The sequence below is a fragment of the Molossus molossus genome, unplaced genomic scaffold (genome assembly GCF_014108415.1).
Source record: "Molossus molossus isolate mMolMol1 unplaced genomic scaffold, mMolMol1.p scaffold_m16_p_5, whole genome shotgun sequence".
Classification (NCBI taxonomy): domain Eukaryota; kingdom Metazoa; phylum Chordata; class Mammalia; order Chiroptera; family Molossidae; genus Molossus; species Molossus molossus.
Window position 1 is genome coordinate 15,594,833 of NW_023425388.1, and position 25,166 is coordinate 15,619,998.

Below are 25,166 nucleotides of genomic sequence, written 5' to 3' on the forward strand. Positions count from 1 at the left end.
GACCTAGAAACGCATCCTTGCAAAACCGAGGGTTAAGCCACGAGCCAGAAGATGCCCTCGGCGTGGCCAGCCGGGCTGACGACGAAAGCGAGAGTAAATGGAATCTATCTTTCCCCCCGTTTTTTCTCCACAAGTGTTATCTGCATGAAGCAAGCGCTTCGCCCCGTCGGCCGGGCTCGAACCCGCGGGCGGAGGAGGGAGAGGACGCTTGTCCGGCTGCAAAAAAAAACGCTGGTTTCCCGCAGAGCCCGCGGGCTGGAGGACCCACCTCCCTGGGGCTCGGCACCTCTCGGCTCCCTCCGCCCCGCTGCAACGCGCCCCGCTTTGCCCGCCAGACCTCCGGCGATCGCTCGTCGGCGAGTCGCGAACCCGCCCCCTGCGGGCGGCGCGCAGCCGGAGCGCCGGTCCGGAACGGAACTGTCCTGCGGAACTCGAGTGCGCGCTCAGGGTTTCCGGGGGGAGGAGGCCGAGGAGCACCTGCGCGCCGCGGTGCCTCCGGCCGGGACGCAGGCGATGGCCACGGCGGTCTGGGGGCCGTGGCTCCGGTGGGCCGCCCGCGGCGGCGGGGCTGGCTGCAGTGAGTTTCAGCGGCCCCGGGGACGGGCGGCGAGGGTGGTGTCTGCCCAGGCTCGGCTGGAGGAGGGTCCTGGGAGGTCCGCGGGCTGAGGCGGGGAGCCTCTTGAAGTCTGGGTTGCGGCGGCCGCCTCCTCCCGGCCTGGCTGGCATAGACCCCAGGGCGTCGGCGTCGGGGTCGGGGTCAGGGTCGGGAGGACAGGGGGCCGCGGGCCGCGGCGCTGGAGGTGCGTGGGGCGTCCCGGTTCCGCCTGACCTGTTCTTCAGTGCAATATTCGTGCTTGTCTTGCCAAACCCTGTTACTTGGGGTTTGCTAAAGGTGCTCAGCCGTGGCCCGTTTGGCTCAGCGGTTACAGCGTCCCGCCAGGGGCATATTATACAAAAAAAAAAAAAAAAGCCCAGCATTTCTCGCTCTAGATATGGATAGTTTTGGCGTGGGACCCCTGGTCCCCTGGAGCTTTGTCGTCGTCCCCAACACCTCATCAAAGCGACAGCCTTGCTCACCTTTCCAGTGCTCTGGTTTTGACTCCATTTCCTGGGGTGTTTTTTTTTTTTTGCCCCTAATTGTAAATCACAGATGGGGATACGGTAGAGGACATTGGTGGGACACAGAGCCGATGGTGAAAGCGCCAAGTTGAAGTAAAGGCGTGGATCTGGGCTGGTTGGCGTTTAATGATTAATTAGAAAGTGGTTTAAACTTGACCACTGAATGCATTTTGACCAACGGCATTTACAATTCTGTTGCTTCCTGTTCTTTCCTTATGGAAGGAGGGTGATGCAGGAATACGACAGGGTGGGCTTGGCACTATGTTAATCATTTCTTAAGCATTCTTATTGTAATTCTACACAGGATTTATAGCAACATCACCAGCTTCTCAGCTGTCACCAACCGAACTGATAGAATTGCAGAATGATGTTTTTAATAAAGAGAAAAACAGGCAGTTATCACTAACTCCCAGAACAGAGAAGATTGAAGTCAAACACGTTGGGAAAACTGACCCTGGCACTGTGTTTGTGATGAATAAAAACATTTCAACTCCTTATAGTTGTGCCATGCGTAAGTAATGAATCAGGGTGCAGTTTTGACTTTTTACCTAAGCTGTGTGGGAGGACAGGTGCAGACGAGACACATGCTGTAATTGCTGTCTGAACGCCCCAGAAGTTCTCTATCTGGCATCTTACTGTCTGTTCACCATCATGTTAGCTCTTGAGGGTACTATGGATCTCGCAAGGTTGGTACTGTAATGTGCAGATTACACTGGTATTTGTTTGAATCTGGCCATAATTGTTTCTGATAGAAGATGGCTGACCTGAAAACATTGTTACTAGTAGCTTGCTTGTCTTTTTTATTTTATTAAAAAAAAATTTTTTTTTTTTTATTGACTTCAGAAAGAGGAAGGGAGAGGGGGGGAGAGAGAGAGAGAGAGAGAGAGAGAGAGAACATCGATTGGCCGCCTCCTGCATGCCCCCCACTGGGGATTTGGCCCACAACCTGGGCATGTGCCCTGACCGAAATCGAACCAGCAGCCTCTTGGTGCATGGGTCGATTCTCAACCACTGAGCCACACTGGCCGGGCTAGCTTGTTCTTTTTAGATGCACTCTGGTGTAATGGGAACAGTCACCTTGAGGGTCCCATGAAAAGATTTTGGGGTAAAGGGACTACCCTGGCTTCAGATGACCAACTATTTTGTCTTCTTTTCCTTTCTAGTCCTTATGGCCTAACTTAAATCGTTCAGCTGCTTACCACTTGCCTCTCTGTGTGTTGTGTTTTTGCTTACATTTACTTGTATGTGTGGTAAATGTGAAAGTGGGAATGTACATTGGGTGAATGTGTTTGGGGCAAAAATATTTGTTGTGTTCACATCTTAAGGGAGAAATTGCACTGTGTGTGATTTTGGTGTACAAATGAAGGGAATATGGCCTCTTTTTATTTTTGATCAAAATGCTTGTATAGGAGCTTTGGTAGAACTGGTAATATTTAAATTTAGAAAGCCTCCACCCCAAGTTGGACACACACCCACATGCTCACTTGTGTATATGACTTAGCTGCATTGTTCAAACTTTTGGAAAAGCTCAGTAATGCTTCCATTTAAGTGATACCTTTAGTTATCATCTCAAATTGGCCTATAAAGTGTACGCTCTCAATGTTTGTTTATTCTGGCATTTGAGTTAGTATTTATGATAATTGTTTACTTATTTGTTTTTTGAGCATTTATTGACCCTCTGCTATGTGATAGTTGTTAGGATTACAGAGGAGAGTATAAGCTCAGGCCTTTAAGGAGCTTTATTCACGTCAGATGGAGAGATGATGAAGCTTCTGAACCACACTCAGCATGACCCCTGCCCTTGCTTGTCATTCATACCTTCAGTCAGTAAAGTTATGTTGAGTACTTAGTATATTTCAGGCCTGGTGCTAGGCTTGGGATATACTGATGAGTGAGTAAGACTAGACATGATCCCTGCCTTTATGGAACTGATGTAATGGCTGATAATTTAGACTCTGTAGTTTGGCCACTTCTTTGATTAGCTGTGTACTTGAAAACTATCTAATTAGGGGAGTAAGAGATAGTTTGGGAAGAAGACCTTAAACCTACCTAGAATAGATTTACTGTGGAAGTATAGTTATATATTTTTCCTTTTAAGTTGTGTGTGCATACATCTGAATATATCCTGGCTGCTCTATTTAAGTGTAGCTCTTGGAAAATTGTTTTATTAATTAATGATTGACAAATTAATTTCAAACTAGACTTAGCCTTAATGAGTTTTGTGAATGGTTTGGGTAATTTTTTTTAGTTTTTTATCCTCACCTGAGGACATTTCTCCATTTTTTGTTCAGATAGAGTGGGAGGGAGAGAGAGAGAGAAACATCGATGTGAAAGGGACACATCGAGTGGCTGCCACCCGCACGACCCGACCAGGGCCGGGGACAAACTGCAACCGAGGTACATGCCCTTAGTGGGAACCCGGGTCTCTCCGGACCACAGGCCAACGCTCTAACCGCTGAGCCAAACCGGCCAGGGCTGGGTAATTTTAATAATCAATACATTCAGTATGTTGGGTATTTCTTGGTTACAGAGGTAATAAGTACTTTTATCTCCAAAAAAAATGCATTCTTGCCTTTCTGTTGTTTTATTTCTTAATGTAGCATTTAAACATGTAGATTTTCTTTTAATCCGTACCCAAGGATATGTTTTTATTGCTTTCAGAGAAAGAGGAAAGGAGAGAGAGAGAAAGAGAGAGAGAAACATACTGTGAATGGAAATCAAACCTGAGACCCTTTAGCACACCAGATGATGCTCCAACCAACTGAGCCACATTGGCCAGGGTAAACATATAGCTTTCACTTTGAGATTTGTTGGGTTTTAACTTTGAATCTATTTTAAATTCCTAGATTTAAGTGAGTGGTACTGCAGGAAGTCCATTCTGGCTCTTGTGGATGGACAGCCATGGGACATGTATAAGCCTTTGACCAAGTCCTGTGAAATTGCATTTCTTACTTTCAAAGATTGTGATCCAGAAGAAGTTAATAAGGTATTTCTGTTTCTATATTCTCTTTTCCCTCCCTCAGCCCCAGTTTTGTTCTCCTTTTTATGAATATCTGTTCTCTGAAGAATGAAATGTGCAATAGCCAAGGTCAAATGTACTGTACTAGATTGTGTTTTACTTGTTAGAGTAGGCATTTTCATAGTTCAAATAATACCAGTGGCATCTATTTCTGTATTTTGGTTTGAGAAAACGATATGGCATGCCTTTTACATTTATATGTTTGTCCAACTGACAGTTATTGCTTACTCTCTATGTTGTGAGTGATTTTATTCCCACTGCTACTGTTGGAATTCAGTCTTTGACCATTGTCTCTGGGTTATTTCAAGAACTTTTAACTCTCTCTGCCCCTACCCTCCTTTTTGAATACTAAAGTCTTCCTTAACAGTCCTGTAAGAGTTTTAAAAAAATATGTTTTCTTTATTGATTTTAGAGAGGGGAAGGAAGAGGGAGAGAGAGATAGAAAGTTCAATGAGAGAGAACATTGATTGGCTGCCTCCTGCATGCCCCCCATGGGGCATTTGGCCTACGACCTGGGCATGTGCACTGACTGGGAGTTGAACTGGCGACCTCTCAGAGCATGGGTCGACACTCAGCCACTGAGCCACACCAGCCAGGCCTATAAGAGTTGTATTAAGTGACATGTCACTCACTCCTGAAGAACTTGCCTACGTGATACCTTTGAGTAACTTCCCAGGACCCGTGTGATCTGACCATAGACTGCCTTTGAGCCTCACCTCCCACTGGTCTTTCCACTTCCTCTTTGCTCCGCCCACACTAGAGGACTTGGTCATAAATAGTTTATCCTGTGTTATCCCACTTGCTTTTGTTGATGCTCTTCCTTCAGCTCTGAGTGTTTTCCTTCCTCCCAATTAAAATCTTGTTTATCTTTTATAGTTCAATTAAAATGCCACCCAGAGTTCAAAAGACATTACAAACATTTATGTAGAATAGATGAAGTACATTTTGCTGCTTGCCTTCAATGTCTGTGTTTATAATTATTTTTAGTGTATAAAATGTGGTTGTGTAGAATACATTCTGGAGCAGTCTGCCATACACAGCCAGGTGAACCCACATTTGTCCTCAGGTGTGGAGAAGAGCTGGTAAAAGGCAAGTGTCCAGTTGTAGTATTGTTAGTATGGGGCATTAAGGTGGGCAAGTGTGTGCAGGACTCATGTTCCTCCTTGTGACTCTGACAAAGTCATTGCATGGTACAGTGTCAGGCATGTCTGTGGATCAAAACGTGCTAGGAAAGTGAGAGCCTGGTAAATAGTGAGGTTGCTTTGCTATAAATATGTTTAACTTGATAAGTGTACATGATGTTAGGTGTAGGATAGGGTAGGAGTCATAAATAATTCTTGAAAGTTGAGTTTTCCCTCCATATTTCTATGTGTTATAGACATGTATTAATATATTTATTTTACTTTAGCACATGTTTGTTAACACATTAACTTTATCCTGGATTAAAAGTAAAGTTACTACTAGATAATAAAACTGTTGACCAATAGCCTGGCTGGTGTGACTCAGTGGTTGAGCGCCGACCCATGCAGACCCATGCACCAAGAGGTAGTCGGTTCATTCTCGGTCAGGGCACATGCCAAGGTTGTGGGCTGATCCCCAGTGAGGGGCGTGCAGGAGGCAGCCGATTGATGTTCTCTCTCATCGATGTTTCTCTCTCTCCCTCTCTCTAAATGAATCAATAAAGAAAAATATTAAAAAAAAAAAAACTGTTGGTCGATAAACATTATAGTGTCTCATATCTTGCGTAGAAATGTTGCTAACAATCCAAAGTTGGTATTTCATTCTTTCGTGGTTTTAGTTTGGTACAAATAATGTCATGCCCTGATGATCATTATTGCTATGTGCCGAGGATGGCTAGATATAGGAGAAATATTTCCTAGTCAAAAGTTAACCTAAGCGTTAGTGTGGAATAGAACTCAGTGAATCTTAGTGTGTGTATTTATGTCTGTTTTATTTTTCTAGGCTTATTGGCGGTCCTGTGCCATGATGATGGGCTGTGTAATAGAGAGGGCGTTCAAAGATGACTATGTGGTCAGTTTGGTCAGAGCTCCAGAAGTTCCTGGTAATGTGCACATATAAATATAAATATACTTCTTGTAATCTTTGAATATTTTGCTGCCTATCTTTGATGTTGTATAGAGTTCATTTCTAATTTTATCTAGTATAAATTATCATCATACCTGTATTCCATTGATTGTGGGTAACAAAGTCCATCTATTTCATTATAGAGGGCTGTAATTAATGTAATAGAATTTGAGGAGAAAGTGTCTCTTGAATGTGAATTTCATTGTCTTTGTGTTTATTTCTTACCACTTTTTTTTTTTTTTTATCCTCATCAGAGAATTTTTTTTTTAATTCTCATCCGAGGACATTTTTCCATTTTTTTGTTCAGATAGAGTGGGAGGGAGAGAGAGAAACATCGATGTGAAAGGGACACATCGAGTGGCTGCCACCCACACAACCCCAACCAGGACTGGGGACAAACTGCAACCAAGGTACAAGCCCTTGGCAGGAACTGAACCCGGGTCCCTCTGGACTGCAGGCCGACGCTCTAACCGCTGAGCCATACCGGCCAGGGCTGTTTCTTATCACTTTAAACATTTATTTCCAAATTGATGTGTAGAGGACAAGGAAACGGGAGTATGAATATAAATAGACTTCTGGAGTCCGGCTGGTGTGCCTCAGTGGTTGAGCGCCGACCCATGCAACGAGAGGTCGCCGGTTTTATTCCCGGTCAGGACACAGGCCCAGGTGGTGGGCTTGATCCCCAGTGAGGGGCATGCAGGAGGTGGCCAATCGATGTTCTCTCTCATCGATGTTTCTATCTCTCTCTCTCTCTCCCTCTCACTTCCTCTCTCTCTCAAATCAATAAAGAAAAAAAATTAAAATAAATAAATAGACTTCTGGAGAAAGCTACACTTAGGTTGTACTGTGTCACCAGAAACGGCCCCACTCTGGAGAGGGACATCATTTTGGGGAGATGAAAGAGTTCATACTTTTTGTAATTTTGCTATAACTAGGATTTTGCATCAGTATGTGTAAGTAGCATCACATTTTTATTTTTTAAAAAATGTAGTAGTGTGTATAACCAAAAATATTTGAAAAACTCAAAAAGGGATTTTAAGAACAAAACAACAAAAATAAAGATATGTAGGAGATAGCAAAAAAGAAATTCACCATTTCATGTCCATTTAGTCATTTATCACCTTATTAAATATCTTGTTTTTTGGGGGGGATTTCTATATATAGTGACTATTTGGAATCTCCATAGTGATAATATTTCTGAGGAAAACTTGAACATTTCAAAAATGCTGGTGATTTTGGGTTAATAATAATAGGTAAGTTTATTTTTTGGATGGGGGAAAGTTGGTTGAGCTCTGGCAAATGCCTGGGACACTAGTAACATTTATAATTTGTGGAGTTGGGAGAGATTGCTAACCCTGTTTTATGGTTAAAATAATCAGTTGTTACAAATTGGTAACTTTCTACCCTAACAGATTTGACTTTGCTTTTTATTTTGGTTCATTTACAGTGATTACTGGAGCCTTCTGCTATGATGTAGTTTTGGATAAGAGGCTTGATGAGTGGATGCCAACAAAAGTAAGTATACTCTTTGGAGTATTAATTTTCGAATCTGTGCTTTTCTTTGGTAGAATGATTCCTGTGTTAGTATTGTTGAATGGTACTGCATGTTGAAGATATTTAAAGGCATGCGTCTATCTGTCATCTACCTGTCGATCCATCTATCTATCTTACTGCTTTTTGGTTGTATTTAAGTTAGAGACATATGAATGAAGGCACTCACAACATCATGGTCAATTGTATGGAAGCTTTATGTCCTGCTTGACCTTTACTTGAAATGCTTTCTTCTTGTACTGTTACTTAAGATAGTGGTTTTCACGATGGCCAGAATATAAAATGTAGAAGCTTAACTGTCTTGGTTGATGAGGTGGTGGAGCCTTAAACTTGGATCCCCACAGTACACGTTGAAAACCATTGCCCTCAACCCTTTAGCCTGTTGCATACTATATGCAAGGATCACATTGAGGGTGGGGGTGGATGGGAATGGGGAGGGTGAATAAAAGAATCAGACTTTGACAGAGCTAACCCAAATAACAACAAACTAAATAGCAAAGAGCTTTGGGGATGTCTGCCTTCATAACACGGGTGCTCCTTGTTGGTCTAGCACTTGAGTAGCAACAGGGACTGGCCAACAAGGACACTCTAGATCAGGTGCTCTGTAGCGGGGGTGCTGACGGCTTTCCAAACGCAAGCCTAGAGACTTAGTTCTGATTGGGGAGGAAAAGTTCTGAATTAATGCTTAATTCTTTTCTTTTCTTTTTTTTTTTTTTCATCCTCACCCGAGGATATTTTTCCATTTTCTGTACAGATAGAGTGGGAGGGAGAGTGAGGAAGGGAGAGAGAGAGAGAAACATCGACATGAAGGGACACATCGAGTGGCTGCCACCCGCACGACCAACCAGGGCCGGGGACAAACTGCAACCGAAGTACGTGCCCTTAGCGGGAACCAAACCCGGGTCTCTCCAGACCGCAGGCCGACGCTCTAACCGCTGAGCCAAACTGGCCAGGGCGCAAATGCTTAATTCTTAGTTAAGTACAACTGGATGTCTTATAAGATTGAAAGTCTGGAGATCAGAAAAGGGGAGACGGTGTAGCATACCGTTTTATCAGTTCCACTGTGTACATTTGTCCAATTTCAATATCTCTGGGAACAAACGTGTCTTATAGTAGTTGTCCTCTTATGATTATAATTGGTAGGATTTTCTCCTTAGTGGTACATCTTAGTGAAATACTATAATTCCTAAAGCAAGAATTTAAAGCAGATTCAGGTTAAATTTTGGCTTTAGAAGTTATTTCTTTTATAATCCTACCCATATTACTTAATAGCAAGTGGAAAAGAGGAGGGAACAGGAAGGAAGATAGAGAGAAAGGGAAGAGAGGTGGAGTGAGAAGCAAATAGGAAGGCCAAGGAAGGAATGAACTGTTTTCGTCATAATCTCGATGTGTGTCAGTGTAACTTCTTCCTTTCCAACTATGCCCCCAAATTAAAGAAGAGATTCTTTTTTGGAGAAATTAAGTGAAACTAATATGATCAAGATTCAGCTCATTATCTGTGGAATTTGCTGCCTCCTTTTCCTTTTTTTTTTTTTTAATCCTCACCCGAGGATATTTTTTCCATTTTTTTGTACAGATAGAGTGGGAGGGAGGGAGAGGAAGGGAGAGAGAGAGAGAAACATCGACGTGAAGGGACACATCGAGTGGCTGCCACCCGCACGACCAACCAAGGCCGGGGACAAACTGCAACCAAAGTACGTGCCCTTAGCGGGAACCGAACCCGGGTCTCTCCAGACCGCAGGCTAACGCTCTAACTGCTGAGCCAAACTGGCCAGGGCCTCCTTTTCCTTTTATTAAAGATGAAACTTTAACAAAGAAATGTAGTAGGTAATTGCTGGCTCCATGGGATTGGGTGAGTGGCTTAGAGAAAGGAGGGGAGAGTGAAATCAAGCAGTGGCAGTATTAAACCGTGAATGTAGATGTTACACAGTACATTACTCCTTCAAGAATGGAGAAGAGTCACTTCATGCAAAAAAAACAGTCTAAAAATAGGACACTTATGGAAAGAATTTTATTATAAAAGTTATTTGCCTAATAGTGAGCGATCTTTCCTGCATTAGTAATTATTTATAGTATGAAAACCTAATTATAGTTTTCATTTAAAATCTCATAAAAGTTGATAATATGTGTTATTAATCAATCATTTTAATTGTGTAAAATTGGTATTTTCATTAAACAGAAATTTAAAATATTGGAAATACGGTATATTTTGTACAGGGTTAATGATGACATTACATTTTCTAGTGAAACTTTCTGAAGCAGATAAACAATTTTTCCACATGCATTTAAAAAGCTTAATTTTGCGCACAGTATAAACAGATTTTTGTATTTTACTGTTTACTTATTAGCATTTTTACTTGTTATACCATTTTTGTAAACGTTTATAAGGTTATATAATTTGAATGAAATAGTCATTAAAATTTCTTTGTAGGATTATCTTTAATAATTATTATTAACACAGGCTGATACCTTAATTACAAGTAAGTTGCAGGTTTAATAGTTTATAGTGGTACATGAATTAATCGTCAGGTAGGATAATCCTTACCTGTTCCTCCTTTGGGAGGGCAGATTGGAACATGATGATTGGAGATTGCATGATTTGTGATTAACATCTCTGCGTAATCAGGGCCCGCAACACCCTGATTCCTCCTATCTGATTAAAAAAAAATAAGTTTATAGAATTAGGAGAAATTGCTAACCCTATATTTCATGGTCCAAATATTTAAGTATTGCAAATTAGTAACTTTCTTGACAAATTTAATTTGCTTTTATTTTAGTTGGATTTACAATAGTAGGCATATAATTTAGCTTATCTGCTTTATATTGAAATACTTTTAAGTAAATTGTTACATATACTTTTCACTTTTAAGGAGAACCTACGTTCTTTCACAAAAGATGTCCATGCTTTAATTTATAAAGATCTCCCATTTGAAACTCTGGAAGTGGATGCAAAGGTGGCGTTAGAAATATTTCAACACAACAAGTAAGTGAAAGCAGGATCAAAACTCCCAAAGTTATATGTAATGAAGAAAATTCGACTCTTAAGAATTTTTATATTGTTTTAATATTTATTATTTTTTAAATCCTCACCCGAGGATACTTTTCCATTTTTATCTTCAGATAGAATGGGAAGGCGAGAGAGAGGGAAACATCAATGTGAGAGAGACACATGGGTTGATTGCCTCCCGTACAACCCCGACCAGGGCTGGGGATCAAACTGCTGGTCTGAGGGCTGACTCTCTAACTGCTGAGCCAAACCTGCCAGGATGAATTTTTATATTCTTAAAGGCTGACTATAAAATTTCAGAAAAAAAGCCTAAAAGCAAATTTTGTTGGAAAAAATAAAAATTGAGCTTATAATAGATATATTTTATTATTTATTTTTAAAAATATGTTTTTATTGATTTTTCAGAGAGAGAGGAAGGGAGAGAGAGAGATAGAAACATAGATGTGAGAGACAAACATTGATCGGCTGCCCCTTGCATAGCCCCCTCCAGGGATCCAACCTGAAACTCGGGCATGTGCCCTCACCAGGAATTGAGCCGGGACCTCCCAGTCCTTGGGAGGATGCTTAATCCACTGAACCACACTGGCCGGGCTAGATATATTTTATAATAGACATATTCTCTGGTTAGATCATGAAAGCCTCCTGATTGTTACTTTGGCTTGGCATTTTTTCAAAGTGATGTACCTCAGGAATATTCTTTGATAAGACATTAATTAATATGCTGAAAAATGTGCTGGCTTCAACTGAATTCGGAGAGCAGTGGCATAAAAAATTTACTGGTATGTACTCTAAACTTCAAAGTGGATATAGAAAACAGTAATTTTCAGATGTACTAACTTGTGTAACTCTTTTTAAAAGCATTTTTTAGCATATTCTGGAACCAATGTATTTAGAAACCAGTAAGAATATACTATTTTAACAGAACTAGAGTTAAAATAGTAGTATAGACCCAAACCGCTGTTGATTCTGTAAGAAAATTCCTTGGAATATCAGAACATAACAGGTCACAATGCCAAAATTCTAGGGTTATACTGCCCAATAGAAATATAATGTAAGCCATCTTTAAATTTTCTAGAGGCTACATTAAAAAGAAAGTAAAAAAAAAAAGGTGAAGTTAATTTCAATCAAATTTTATTTAATATATCTAAAATGTTACATTTCCACATTAAAAGTGATAATGATATTTTATATTCTCCTCATACCAAGTCTTCAGAATGTGGTGTGTGTTTTACACTTAAGGCACATTTTAGTTACACATAATAAGGACTAATTATATTTAACTCTTTTATGGCTACCATATTGGACGGCTCTCCAGACTTTCATGCCACGTACACTAGGGTTTTTCTTTCTCATATCCAGCCGTCAGTGAGTGTAGCAGAGGCTTGTAGGTTCCAGTAACTTAGCTGAATATGTGGGAGAGGGAAGGGATGGTTTTGGGATAAGTTTGAGGGGACAGAAGAGTTTTGGATAGTTAATGGTGTATCGGTGATTGGGCCTTGGCTTTGGCTCCCAGGGCACAGCAGCATCTCTTAGAGGTGGGTCAGGAGGTATAAATATTCAAGGGAATTGTCTCCCTCAGTAATGCTTGGGGGCTCTGGCAGAAGGCGTGTGGCAGTAAGTGGATGTTGCATAAGCTAATGTTACCCAGCCTTCCAACATACTCAAGTAAAACGTGTTTCGCACTCTGAAGTGAATAGACATGGCTTTCGATAGTAAGTGGTAAAGTCATGATTTGAACCTGGGCTTTGTGGTTCCATGTCTGCTATTATCTCTACTGACAAAGTGGGGTAGATTTGGAAGACAGTTAGGCAGAATTGACATGACTTGGTAATAATAAACTGGATGTAGGGGGTGTGGTGGGAGAAGCAGGAATTAAGGAAATCTCCCAAGTTTTCACTTGGACACGTGGTTGGTTGGTGGAGTCATTTACTGAACTAGGAAAATAAGAACTAAGCCCTCTTATTACTAAGCTAGGAATAAGAACAGATTTGCTAGGAAAAGCCGGGGTAATTTTTGGTTCACTTTGAAAATGTGGGAGTTAAAGGTGCTGTGAAACACTCTAGTGGATGTCCAGTAAGGTCTTGGATATACAGTTTGGTACTCAGAAGAGGTGTGTGGATTAGAAACATGGATGTGGAAGATAAAAATGCATAAGTGGCAATTAAAGCTTTGCAAACCAAGAAGCTAGCCCAGTGAGGATGCTTAGAGAGAAAGGAGGGTCTAGGACATGATCCTGTAAGTGCAGAGAAAGGGAAGTAATGCCAGAGGGTTAAAATAATAAGCATTTTGAGAAGTGGAGGTGAGCAGTGGTGTTAAGAAAATGAGGACCCAGCCCTGGCCGGTTTGGCTCAGTGGTTGGAGCATCGGCCTGTGGTCCAGAGAAACCCAGGTTCGGTTCCCGCTAAGGGCATGTGCCTCAGTTGCAGTTTGTCCCCGGCCCTGGTGGGTCGTGCGGGTGGCAGACTTTCGATGTGTCCCTTTCATGTGGATGTTTCTCTCTCTCTCCCTCCCACTCTCTCTGAACAAAAAATGGAAAAATGTCCTCGGGTGAGGATAAAAAAAATGTCCTCGGGTGAGGACCCAAAGTGTCCGTTAGGTTGGCACCAGGAAGGCTCCTGTGGCTTTGGTGAGACAGTTTGGTGGAGTCATGAGGCCAAGGCCAGATTGAAGGAGGGGGCGTGAATGGAGGTGAGGAAGAGGAGGCTCCAAATGTAAACCATTCTTTCAAAAACTGTGGCTGAAGAGGAAGAGAAAGGGTTTCGTTAAACTTCTTTTTTGTATGTTTATAATTAAAGATTTTTCCTTTACTACTTTTTAGGTATAAAGTAGATCTCATAGAAGAGAAAGCATCGCAGAACCCTCAGAGAATAGTCAAGCTGCACAGGTAAGTAAAAATTAAAAAACTGACTGCTATGCTAATTTATAGTAAGGTTTAGCTTTCTTGTTACCTGAATGTAATGTACAACTAGAAAAGATGAACTTGTGTCTTATTTTGTTATTCTCATTACTTATTTCCTATTGCTTTGTTCCTTGTTTTGATATGGTAGTAACTGGAAGCTTTAAATTATCTTCAGGAACAGTTGTGATATCTGTTCCTCATTTTGTTATTTGTATCTCTGCATTTCAAGGGTTGAAAACCATTGTTTAAAAATGTGATTTTTAAGAGATAACTTTGAAATTGAGCAAAATACTCATAATTATGAATTGCACATGATAATTTATGTGTTTACAAAAATATGAATTCTGACTAGGTACTACTTATAATACATATAAATAATTTAAACTGGACATATGCACGAGGATGAGACAGGTAAGCCAACATGTTATGCAACACTGACTTCATGATCTGTAGCTGTTTACTAACCTCATGTGTTCTTGATTCGCACTTAACTTTTTCCTCTGGAAAACTGCTCTTTGTTTCTGGACACAGTATGTCCTACATACTGAATTCTAAACTCTGTTGCAGTGAGTTGTAAGGTTGTAGGGTGTCAGTTTTAGACATTGGATCCAGTTGATAGCATGATGTGTTTAGTGATCTTAAAAATCTCTAGTTATATTGATAATGTAGACAAAGGATCACTTAACTTTAATTTTCAAAGTTTTAGCCTCTTCACTTGAGATTTTTATGTCACGGCTATTAGAGACGGAATCGAGCCCTGTAGAATGTTCTTGATTAAGAGAATGAACAGATCCCCCCACCCCAATGTATTGTAAATCATTTGATTTTGAGGTTTTGTTTGTTTATTTTGAAAATCAAATCAGATTTGGTGACTTCATTGATATGACCGAGGGCCCTCTCATTCCAAGGACAAGTATTTGTTTCCAGTATGAAGTGTCAGCGGTTCACAATCTTCAGGCTGCCCCGTCAAGTCTCATTCGAAGATTCCAGGGTCTCTCCTTACCTGTTCACTTGAGAGTAAGTCAAGTTCAAGTTTCAGGTCATCCAATTTGGATATGGGAATGATTCTAGTCTTGATTTTATACTAATTTGAATGTCATAACATTTTAATAATTCATTAAGTTGTGTGAACTAATATTTTATAAACCTGGTTTATAATTAAAAACAGTTTTCCCCCAGGATATAAACATAATTCATAGAAGAAACACTAGTTGAAAAAATTAAAGCAAATTAAGATATCATTTTTAATTTTTCAAATTAGTATAGGAGAGGGTACATGAGGAATACTGGAATGCACATTGGTAAGACCTTCTCGAATGCCTTTTTGCCTTATTTTTGCATGCTCTTCTCCCTAATTTTGATGGTCTATTCATGACCCAAAACCTATCATGTTCTGTATTGCTCTCACTCTTGCTAATTATTTTCTGTTTTAATTAAACTTTTGATTTTGAGATCATTGTAGATTCCTATGCATTTATAAGAATACAGAGAGATCTTGAGTGGTAACGTCTTGCAAAACTATAGTACAATATCATAACTAGAGTATGGACACAGATACAGTGAAGACGCAGAACAGCTCCTTGGCGCGGATCCCTAGGTATAAAAAAGGCCTTTTGTTGCCATGCCCACTCACTCTGCCGTGCCCCGCCCTAACCTCCTTTGCCCCAGGCAACAACTATTCTGTTCTCTGTTTGTGTAATTTGTCATTTCGAGAGTGTCATGTGAAAGGGATCATGTATTATGTCTTCTTTGGGGATTGGCTTTTTTTCACTTAGATTAATTCTCTGGAGATTTATCCAGTTCCTGTATCAGTATATCAGTAATTCATTCCTTTTCATTGCTGAGTCATATTCCTTGGTGTGGTTGTACAGCACTTGTTCAACCATTCCCCCGTTAAAGGACATTTGGGTTGTTCCTAGTTTTTTGGCTATTATGAGTAAAGTTGCTGTGAACATTTGTATACAGGTTTTTGGAATATATGTTTTCATTGCTCTGGCAAAAATGCCCAGAAGGCACATGTTTAGTTTTTTAAGAAACTACCAAACTGAGTTCTACGATGGCTGTACCATTTTACATTCCTACCAGCAATGTATGAGTAATCAGCTTTTCAAATCCTTGCCAGCATTTTATATTGTTACTCTTTTTTATTTTAGCTATGAATAGGTCTTGAGATCATGTTGTTATTCTATATAAAAATTGTTTTATTTATTCTAGGTCTTTTGCTTTTTCCATTTAACCTTAGGGTAATCTTTTCTGTATCCATAAGTCTTGCTGGGATTTTGATACAAATTATATTAACCCTGTGTATCAATTTGGGGAGAACTGACACCTTTACTATACTGAGTCTTCAATCTATAAAGAGTATATTTTTTTCATTTATTTAACAACTCTTCTTTCATCTCTCTCATCAACATTTTATAATTTTTAGCATACACGTTCTTTATACATTTGATTTTTCTCTACATACCTGCTTCCTTTCCTAGCGTTCTCCATTTCAGAAAATGGCATCATTTACCTGATAGAGGTAATCCTTGATTCCCTGTTTCCCTGATAGCCATGCCCCATCCCGTCCATTGACAAGGCCTTTCAACTCTTAATTCTAAAACATATCTCGAGTCCATACTGCATAGTTTCTCATCTCCTGCTTCCTCATCCAAGTCCCTCTTACTCTTCACTCCCCTTCTTTGTTTTCATTCTGGTCCGCACAGCACATTCTCCACTTTGTAGCCAAGTGACCTTTTAAATACACAAATCAAAATAAATAAATAAATAAATAAATAAATAAATAAATAAATAAATAAATACACAAATCAAATCATGTAATTCCTCTGTCCCAAATTTTCCAGTGGCTTCTCATAAACAAATCTAACCCTTACCCTGTCTCATAAAGTCCTACATTATCGGGCCCCTGTCTATCACCTTATACCTCTTTCTCCATCACCCACTGTATTCCAGCCACACTGGGAGGTCTGTCACCAGCTGTTCATTCTGCCTGAGTCAGGCACACTTTTCCCTTTAAATATGCCAATGCTACTTTTTTCTCCAGAGGGTTGGCATGTGTATAGTTAATAATTTTACCTTTTATTGTAAGTTTTACCAACTCCTTCACTGTGAAATGTCACTAACCCACGCATATCCCTTAATAACCCCTTCAATTTACATAAAATAGATGTGGTCATTATGCACTGTCCACAGTTTTTACGAATGCATCCTGATAATCCTCTGCTACGTAAGATTGTTAAGGACTAAGGCAATTAGCTCTATAATTCTCCTATTGTCTTCGTTAGTTTTTACTTACTTGTTTTTGAGGGTTATTTGCTAAATCCTCTAGGTCTGCCTTTTCAGTGTGAAGATGTCACAGTTGGTTCTTAATGAACTTCTTGTACTTGATTATGATTTGAAGAATGACCTCTAGCATGTTGAAGTTGCTACTTAAGGAAAGAATCATAATGTACAGGAAAGCGGGGCAGATTTTTGCTTCCTATTATAAAGAATGCTTTCTATGATGGCAATGATGAAGAGCAAAAGAGGAAGAATGGCATGTTCGGGGCTTAAGACTTTCATAAATGCCAAACAAAGGAGCTGTTTTCTATGGTACTTTTTTCCCTACTCTAATCCAGTTTTATAACCATTTAGCCTCATTAATACGGACTAACTTTTTATGTATTGTTTTGTTTAAAACCTGTATAAAGACTTAGCCCCTTTTATTTTAACTTTACTGATTTATTTTTCATAGTGTATCTTTTCTTTTTAAGGCACATTTTACGATATGGGATAAGCTATTGGAAAGGTCTCGGAAGTTGGTAAGTGTTTTTTTTTTTATTTTTTTTTTTATCCTCACCCGAGGACATTTTTCCATTTTTTGTTCAGGTAGAGTGGGAGGGAGAGAGAGGAACAGAGAGAGAGAGAGAGAGAAACATCGATGTGAAGGAACACATCGAGTGGCTGCCACCCGCACAACTGACCAGGGCCGGGGACAAACTGCAACCGAGGTACGTGCCCTTAGCGGGAAGCGAACCCGGGTCTCTCAGGACCGCAGGCTGACGCTCTAACCGCTGAGCCAAACCAGCCAGGGCGGTAAGTGTTTTTGATAGCTAATGAGTACTCTTGCAAAAGAATATTCATGGAGGTTAAGCAACAACAAGAAATAAAAAGAGAAGGAAAGAAAAAGAGTAATTAGTTGTCTCAATAGCTAAAGCAGTATTGTGGTTGTTTACCCAGCAGTGCTTTGGCAAGAGAAAAATTGTAGTTTAAAATTGTCTTTTGATTTTGTTTGTTAATATTATGGAAATGATACTGTAGAACTTGAAGAGAAATAAGAATATTACTGTGTGGTAGAAATAGTTCTTAAAGATAGTAATGGTGTTAATTTGGTTTTATAACTTTTTTTATACCTAGAACATTTAAAGGATTAATATTTGCCAGATATATTTTACTTTATTTTATAAAATATGTTTTCATTGATTTTTTTAGTGAGAGAGGAAGGGAGAGAGAGAAAAAAACATTGATGTGAGAGAAAAACATTGATTGACTGCCTCCTGCACACCCCCTACAGAGGGTCGAGCCCAAGACCCTGGCATGTGACCCAACCTGGGATTGAACTGGGACCTCTCAGTCCATGGGGAGATGCTCAATCCACTGAGCCACACTGGGTGGGCCAGATATTTTAAAACTGCTTTGACTATTGACATTCAATGTCTTGTGTTTTTGTAGTTTACTCTGTCATTAGCATTTAGATTTCATAAGTAGGAATGATTATGTTTTTAGACCATAACTATATCCCTACTCACTCTTTAATAGATTGTGTTCATCTTTTACTTAAATTACCTGGTAGCTGCCTGTATAATCTAGCTGCATCACATGAACCCTCTTTTAGTTTCCCTAATTTTCCACTCTAGTCATGCTTGCAGGCATGCCATTCAGAACACATCAAACTTATTTTCACCCTGGCCAGTGTTGCTCAATGGTTAGAGCATTGGCTTGTGTACCAAAGGGTCTTGGGTTCAATTCCCAGTCAAGGTCACGTAACTGGGTTGCAGGTTCAATCCCCGGCCCTTGGTTGGGAGCATGTGGGAGGCAACCAATCCATGCATCTCTCTCACATTGATGTTTCTCTCTCTCCCTCCCTGCCTTCCACTCTCTCTATATAGTCAATGGAAAAAATACCCTCAGGTGAGGATTAACCAAAAAAAAAAAACAAAAGCAAAAACTTATTTTCAAATTTATTTATTTCTTCATCACAGTTCTTCCATCTGGATTTCATTTCCCATTCTCCTTCTCTCTATTTATATCCTACTTATTCTTTAGTACCTTACCTAAGTCTTACCTTCTTCATGAAACATTCCCAGAGTACTCACCAAATATCCACTGATACAATTTCTCCATGATTATATACCTCCTCCTCATGTTTTCTGCTTGTTTTTGCCAGGACACTTACATTCTATCTGTTAACCCATTCAGGGCTTATGTGTGGGTAACCCCAAACTTTGAACCCAGTATTTGGCACACAATGTGGGGGCTTACCCGATAAATGTTTATTGATTTTTTTTTATGATGTTTAAACTTAGTCTGTATTAATGAGTTTATAGGTAGAATTTATTGGTTAGGTACTACTTAGCCATATGGTCTTGTATGAGGTTTATGTAATTGTCTTTGATGAGAAAGTGTATTTGAATGAGAAAGTGTATTTGTCTCTTTGGATGGTCATAGTGATCATTTTTGATGAAGAAAGAGAAGAAATGAGTATATAAAAAATGGTTTGGGGAAACTCAAGAAGCGATAATAACTGAATACTATAAAGCAAGAAAAATGCAGAAAAATAGCAGACACAGTAACCTAGACTATATAGTAGAAATCAGTGAGTAACTGTTTTTGAAAATTCTGGTTCAGGTTTCTTCTTCCACTGTCCATTTTGCTTGTCTAAAAAGAGTAAACAGCCCTGGCCAGTTTGGCTCAGTGGTTAGAGCGTCCGCCTGCGGTCCAGAGAGACCCGGGTTCGGTTCCCGCTAAGGGCATGTACCTCGGTTGCAGTTTGTCCCCGGCCCTGGTTGGTTGTGCGGGTGGCAGCCACTCGATGTGTCCCTTTCACATTGATGTTTTCCTCTTTCTCTCTTCCTCTCTCTCCCTCCCACTCTGTACAAAAAATGGAAAAATGTCCTCGAATGAGGATTAAAAAAAAAAAAAAAGTAAAAAGAGTAAACATATGATTCGTCGATCCAGCTAACATGGACTTACTGAGTGTTTTCGGCCAGGACCTATAGATATAGAAATAAACAAACCCTACTCGCTGTCCTCAAGGAAGTTACTTTAATGGGGTAACTAGACATAAGCAGACAGTTCGGGTGTGCACATGGGGCTCTGACATACAGAGGAGTAGGACCCAAACCAAGCTTTGGGGTTGGTTAAGGAAGTTTCCCAGCAATTGATCTTTCTCTTTTAATCTTCACCTTAGGATATATATTTATTATTGGTTTTAGAGAGAGGGAGGAGGTGGGGGAGAGATAGAAACATCAATGTGAGAGAGAAACATCGATCGCTGCTTCCTGCATGCCCCTTACTGGGGATCAAGCCTGCAACCCAGGCATGTGCCCTGACTGGGAATCAAACTGGGACCTCTCAGTCCATGGGATGACGCTCAATCCACTGAGACACATTGGCTGGGCACTCAGGTTATATTTTTAATGGAATTGTGCTTTACTTGATAGTTTATATTGGGAACTTGGCCTTGTAAGTTTTCTTTTTTTTTCTACTTTCAGTAAAAATTACTATTGAAGGAGAAAGACAAAGGTCATTGTAAGAGAAGGACTGTGGAATGATTTTAAAAGATGGGTGAAGGATAAAACTAAAAGTGTTTATTGGAAAAGTGAAACTATTCATGTTTTTACAGGTAACCGAAGATCAAACTAAATCTACAGATGAAAGTGCACGGACCTAGTAACTTCCCAAAATTTAAATGTGTGTAGTAAATTACAATAAAAGTTTTCTGTGTAAAGTTTGTGTGTGCTTATAAAGATTTACTATCTTTTTTTCTCTTTAAGATTTTTACTGATGTTTACTTTTTTTCTTTCCCTAAAGGATAAAACTACTTATGTTGTTCACAATAAAAATTTCACACAGAAATAACCCTGTCCCCTCACACTCCCCAGATGTAACACTTTGGCATGTTTTCTTCTTTTAGTCCTTTTCTACATGTATAAACTTATCTGTACAAATACAAATGTAATCTTTAAAAAACATAAATAGGATCATACTAGTTGTTTCTGTTTTTCATTATTTTAAAGTGGTTCAGTAAACTCCCTTGTGCAAAATGGCAAGTGTTCTGGGGATAGATTAACTGAGTATTTACTAAGTTTACTAGCTTTCTTATACTGGCCATTTCACATGGAACCTTTCAATTTAATTCCCAACAACCCATCGAGAAGGTTTTCCACTTGGTAAATGAGGAAACAAAGCACAGACTGGCAAGGAGCAAAGCTGAAATTTGGACCCAGGCAGTTTCACTCACATGCTCTGTTCACTGCTCTATGCTGCCCTTGGTCAGCACTTCTGGAGAAACATTTTTCTGGTAGGGAGTTCGTGACCGCTGCTCCCTGGCCCTAGCTTCGGAAGAGTACCTGTTTCCCCATGCCTTGGGCAAGTCTTGAGGATCAGTCTTAAAAATATTTCGCCAAAATTTTTTTCTAATTCTGGTCTGAACACTTGCTTTCTGGGCTTTGTGCACAGGTTTCATCCCAGGATTTATTTCTTCACCCCTGGGTGGGATCTTTTTTCCCTAGAGTCCATATCTTCCTGTTCCTCCGTTCACTTTCTCATGTGTTCAAGGGGTGAGCCCTTGCATGCCTAAATTGGCTTTCTTTTATAACTTATATTTGATCAACTTTTTGGCTAGATACAGAATTCTGGATTGAAAAATACTTTTTTTATCACGTCTTTGAAAGTAACTCAGTTCTCTTTTGGTATCTGATGTTATTAATGAGAGGCCTGATACTAGTTTGATTTTGTTCCTTTAAAAAAAATTTTTCTTTTTATTGATTTTTTTTTTTAGAGAGAGAGGAAGGGAGCAGGAGAGAGAGATAGAAACATCGATTGTCTGCCTCCTGCATGCCCCATACTGGGGATCAGGCCCACAACCCGGGCATGTGCCCTGACTGGGAATTGAACCAGTGACCTTTTAGTGTATGAGTCAATGCTCAACCACTGAGCTACACTGGTAGGCCGGGCTGATTTTGTTCCTTTCTATGTAATCCTGCGTCCTCACCACCTCCCATTCTGCCACAAGCTTGTATTCACTGTGGACACTTTTAGAACCTTATTCCTGGTGTATAGAATGCAAAAATTTCATTATATGTAACTAGATTGTTATTTTCCTTGGTACTGTACTTTAAATGTTGACATCTGTTTTGAGCTCTAGGAAATTAAAAAAAAATAACTTCCTTTTTCTTTTCTTTGTTTCTTTAAGACTGTTTAGTAGGATTTTGGATCTTCTGTATTGGTCTGTATTTTTTTTTTTTCCTCTTTCATTTGTCTTGTGTTTATATTCTAATCTAATTTAATTGAACTTTGTCAAGCATATTTTCCTTTCTGAAAGCTCTTCTGCTTGGTCATAAAATCCCGTTCATGTTTAACAGATACAGTATATCTTTGAATCTTTCCTGCAGTACTAAAATGATATTTATTTGTTCATTTATTTCCTAGTTCCAGAATAATTTTTTTTATTCTAGTGACAGATCTTTCTTTTTTTTTTTTTTTTTGCTTATCTCAGTCTTTCATGTTTCAGGCAGGTTTGGCTTCTATAAGGATGAAGCTGGCTGTTAGGATGGCGATTTCTAAATACTAGAATGAAGAGATCTTCAGTGTTGGCAGTCAGTTTCAGTACTGGTCTGCTGGCTTCCTCCCAGTACTTTCCCTGGGGGCAAATACCTGCATTCAGGCCCTTAGGTGTTTGGAGATAGGGGATGTGGAGTAGAGGTCAACTGGTTTATATAGAGACCTTTAACCCCTTTCTTAGCTCCTCTTCTGTCTTCTGTTTCCCCTGGGCCCAGGTGGGCAGGCCAGGTCCCTCCTCTGATGGACTCTCCCTCCACATGTCCTAGGCTGTGACCTGCTTTACTGTTGCATTAGTCACTTCACTATCCGTCCTTTAGAAACTGGTCAGAACGTCTTTGCTGCTGCTTTCCTCTTCTATTCCCTTTGTTGTTTGTGGATTCCTACTCTGAAGGTTTTTGTTGTTAATTCTCACCTGAGGATATTTTTCATTGATTTCCAGAGAGATTGGAAGAGAGTGAGGGAGGTGGAGAGAGAGAGAGAAAGAGAGAGAGAGAGAGAGAGAGAGAGAAACATCTGTGTGAGAGGACCATCCATTGATTACCTCCCGCTTGACCCCCCCCCCCCCCACACACACACCTGGGCCAGGGTTTGAACCCGAAACCCAGGTACGTGCCCTTGACTGGAATTGAACCCGTGACCCTTCAGTCCGTGGGCTGACGCTCCAACCTCTGAGCCAAACTAGCCAGGGTCATACTCTGAAGTTTTTATCTTGAAACAATTATGAAATGTTTTGAGCATACCAAGAAGTACAGAAAGTACTTTAAACTCCTATTGGAGTGAACATTTGTCATGCTTTTTGGCACCTTGCTCCTCTTAAACATTCACTGTTTGGTGACTTGTCTCACTTGATGGATCTTCAGCTCACCAAGCAGCAGAGTTAAACTTCATTTTCTAACTTCCCTTTAAGCGAGGGCTCAGTCAGGTATCCAAGTCTCGCCAGTTAGATACACCTGTGTGACATTTGGAAGTGCCACTGTGAAGACAGAGTGGCACATGGGCTCCAGGTTGTTGAGGAGGAGGGGCGACACGGGGCTTTCAGGGTGGAGGCAGCGGAAGTTCCACGCCCTAGTGCGGAGAGGCTGTGCTGAGAGGCTGTGCGCAGGAACTTCTGTGGCTCTGTGATGTATGGCTTGTTTCAGGGCTGTCTCACCTGATCTCTGAGCCAGTGACTCTGAGCTATTTGTTCTTTGCTTAAATTTGCTAGAGCAGAGCCTGTTGTTTGCAATAAAAAATGTTGACATATCGCTGCTACCCAAATTTAACCATTTTTGTTCCTTATGTGCAGAGATGGTTGATGTATGTAGAGCCCTGTAGTGTTCCATTTACTGTGTACTGTATGGTCCTGTGATTAATTTGTTCTTGTATTGATAACCATTGAGGATGGTCTTAACTTGGTAGTATTACAAGCGGTGCTGCTGAAAATGTTCTTGTGTATACATTTGATAGTGTCTAGAGTGTGCAGAAGCAGAAACTCATTTTCAACTTTACTAAATATTATTTAGTAATACAGTAGTCGTAGCAGTTTACTCCCCACCAGCAGTCTAATACCTCCTGTTTCCCCACTCCCTCCATTTACCATAGTCAGACATTCAGGTATGTGGTCAGATGTATATATGTGATCCTATCTCATCTAACTTAATGTGTTTCATACTGAGCATATAGTGATGATGAGCATCTATCTGTTCATTTGTTTATTATCCAGTAAAGTTTCTTCTTTTGTGAGTGACTGGTTAATAGCCTTTGCTCAGTTTTTAAAAATTGGATCTTTGGTGCTTTTATATTATTGGGAGCTCTTTATATATCTGGGAAGTTAAACATTTGTTACTGCAAATATCTTCTCTCGTCTGCTTACCTTTGAACTTTGTTTATGCTGTCTTTAATTTTAATGTGGACAAGTTATCCTTTCCCTTTATGATTTATAGGTATATGTTCAAGAAGTTCAAGAAAACCTTACCTAACTTGAAGTTATAGGGCATCTTCTCTATTTTTTTCCCCCAATCCTCACCCGAGGACATTTTTTTTCTATTTTATCTTCAGATAGAGTAGGAGAGAGGAAGAGAGGGAGAGAGAGAGAAACTGATGTGAGAGGGACACATCGACTGGCTGCTTTCCACACGACCCTGACCAGGCCTGGGGATGAACCGCAACTAAGGTACGTGCCCTTGACCGGAATAGAACCCATGACTCATTGATCTGCGAGCCGACGCTCCAACCGCTGAGCCAAACTGGCCGGGGTGGGCATCTTCTCTATTTAAAAAAAAACTTTTATGTTATTATAATATAAAATTTACAATGCTCAGTTTTCTGTAAAGATACAATATTCTAATATTTACTCAAGAAGAAACGGTACCTTAATGATCCTGTAACCATAAAGATACGGATTTTTCAGTAGTTAAAACTTATACAAAATAAAACACCATACATGGATGATTTTATAGGCAAGTTGTATTTTGGAAATGGTGAGATCTCAAAGTAGGAAATAAAGTGAAAGATAAAACTGGGTAACATTGTAAGAAAAGCATGATATGACCATAAAATGGAGCTCACTGGTTTCATTGTGTGGCTTATAAACTAGCTCTAATCAACAGTTTCGAAGCAGGAAAGGACAGCTAGAATAGGTCCATGACCTTCCAGAGGGGTTTGGTATGACACCACTCCAA

At 40.1% G+C, this 25,166-nt stretch overlaps 1 protein-coding gene and 1 non-coding gene across 2 annotated transcripts; both read left to right on the top strand.

The window, feature by feature from the left end:
- Window positions 1-501: 501 nt before the first annotated feature.
- Window positions 502-20,664, top strand: MRPL39 (mitochondrial ribosomal protein L39). The gene is made up of 10 exons (XM_036243852.1): window positions 502-577; window positions 1,424-1,630; window positions 3,966-4,105; window positions 6,101-6,200; window positions 7,671-7,738; window positions 10,645-10,757; window positions 13,600-13,665; window positions 14,544-14,697; window positions 17,436-17,483; window positions 20,567-20,664. The coding sequence occupies exons 1-10, from the start codon at window positions 514-516 to the stop codon at window positions 20,612-20,614; spliced, it is 1,008 nt and encodes a 335-aa protein (XP_036099745.1). The 5' UTR covers window positions 502-513; the 3' UTR covers window positions 20,615-20,664.
- Window positions 10,297-10,432, top strand: LOC118617993. The gene has a single exon (XR_004956939.1). It is a non-coding gene; the product is annotated as a U8 small nucleolar RNA (small nucleolar RNA).
- Window positions 20,665-25,166: the final 4,502 nt, after the last annotated feature.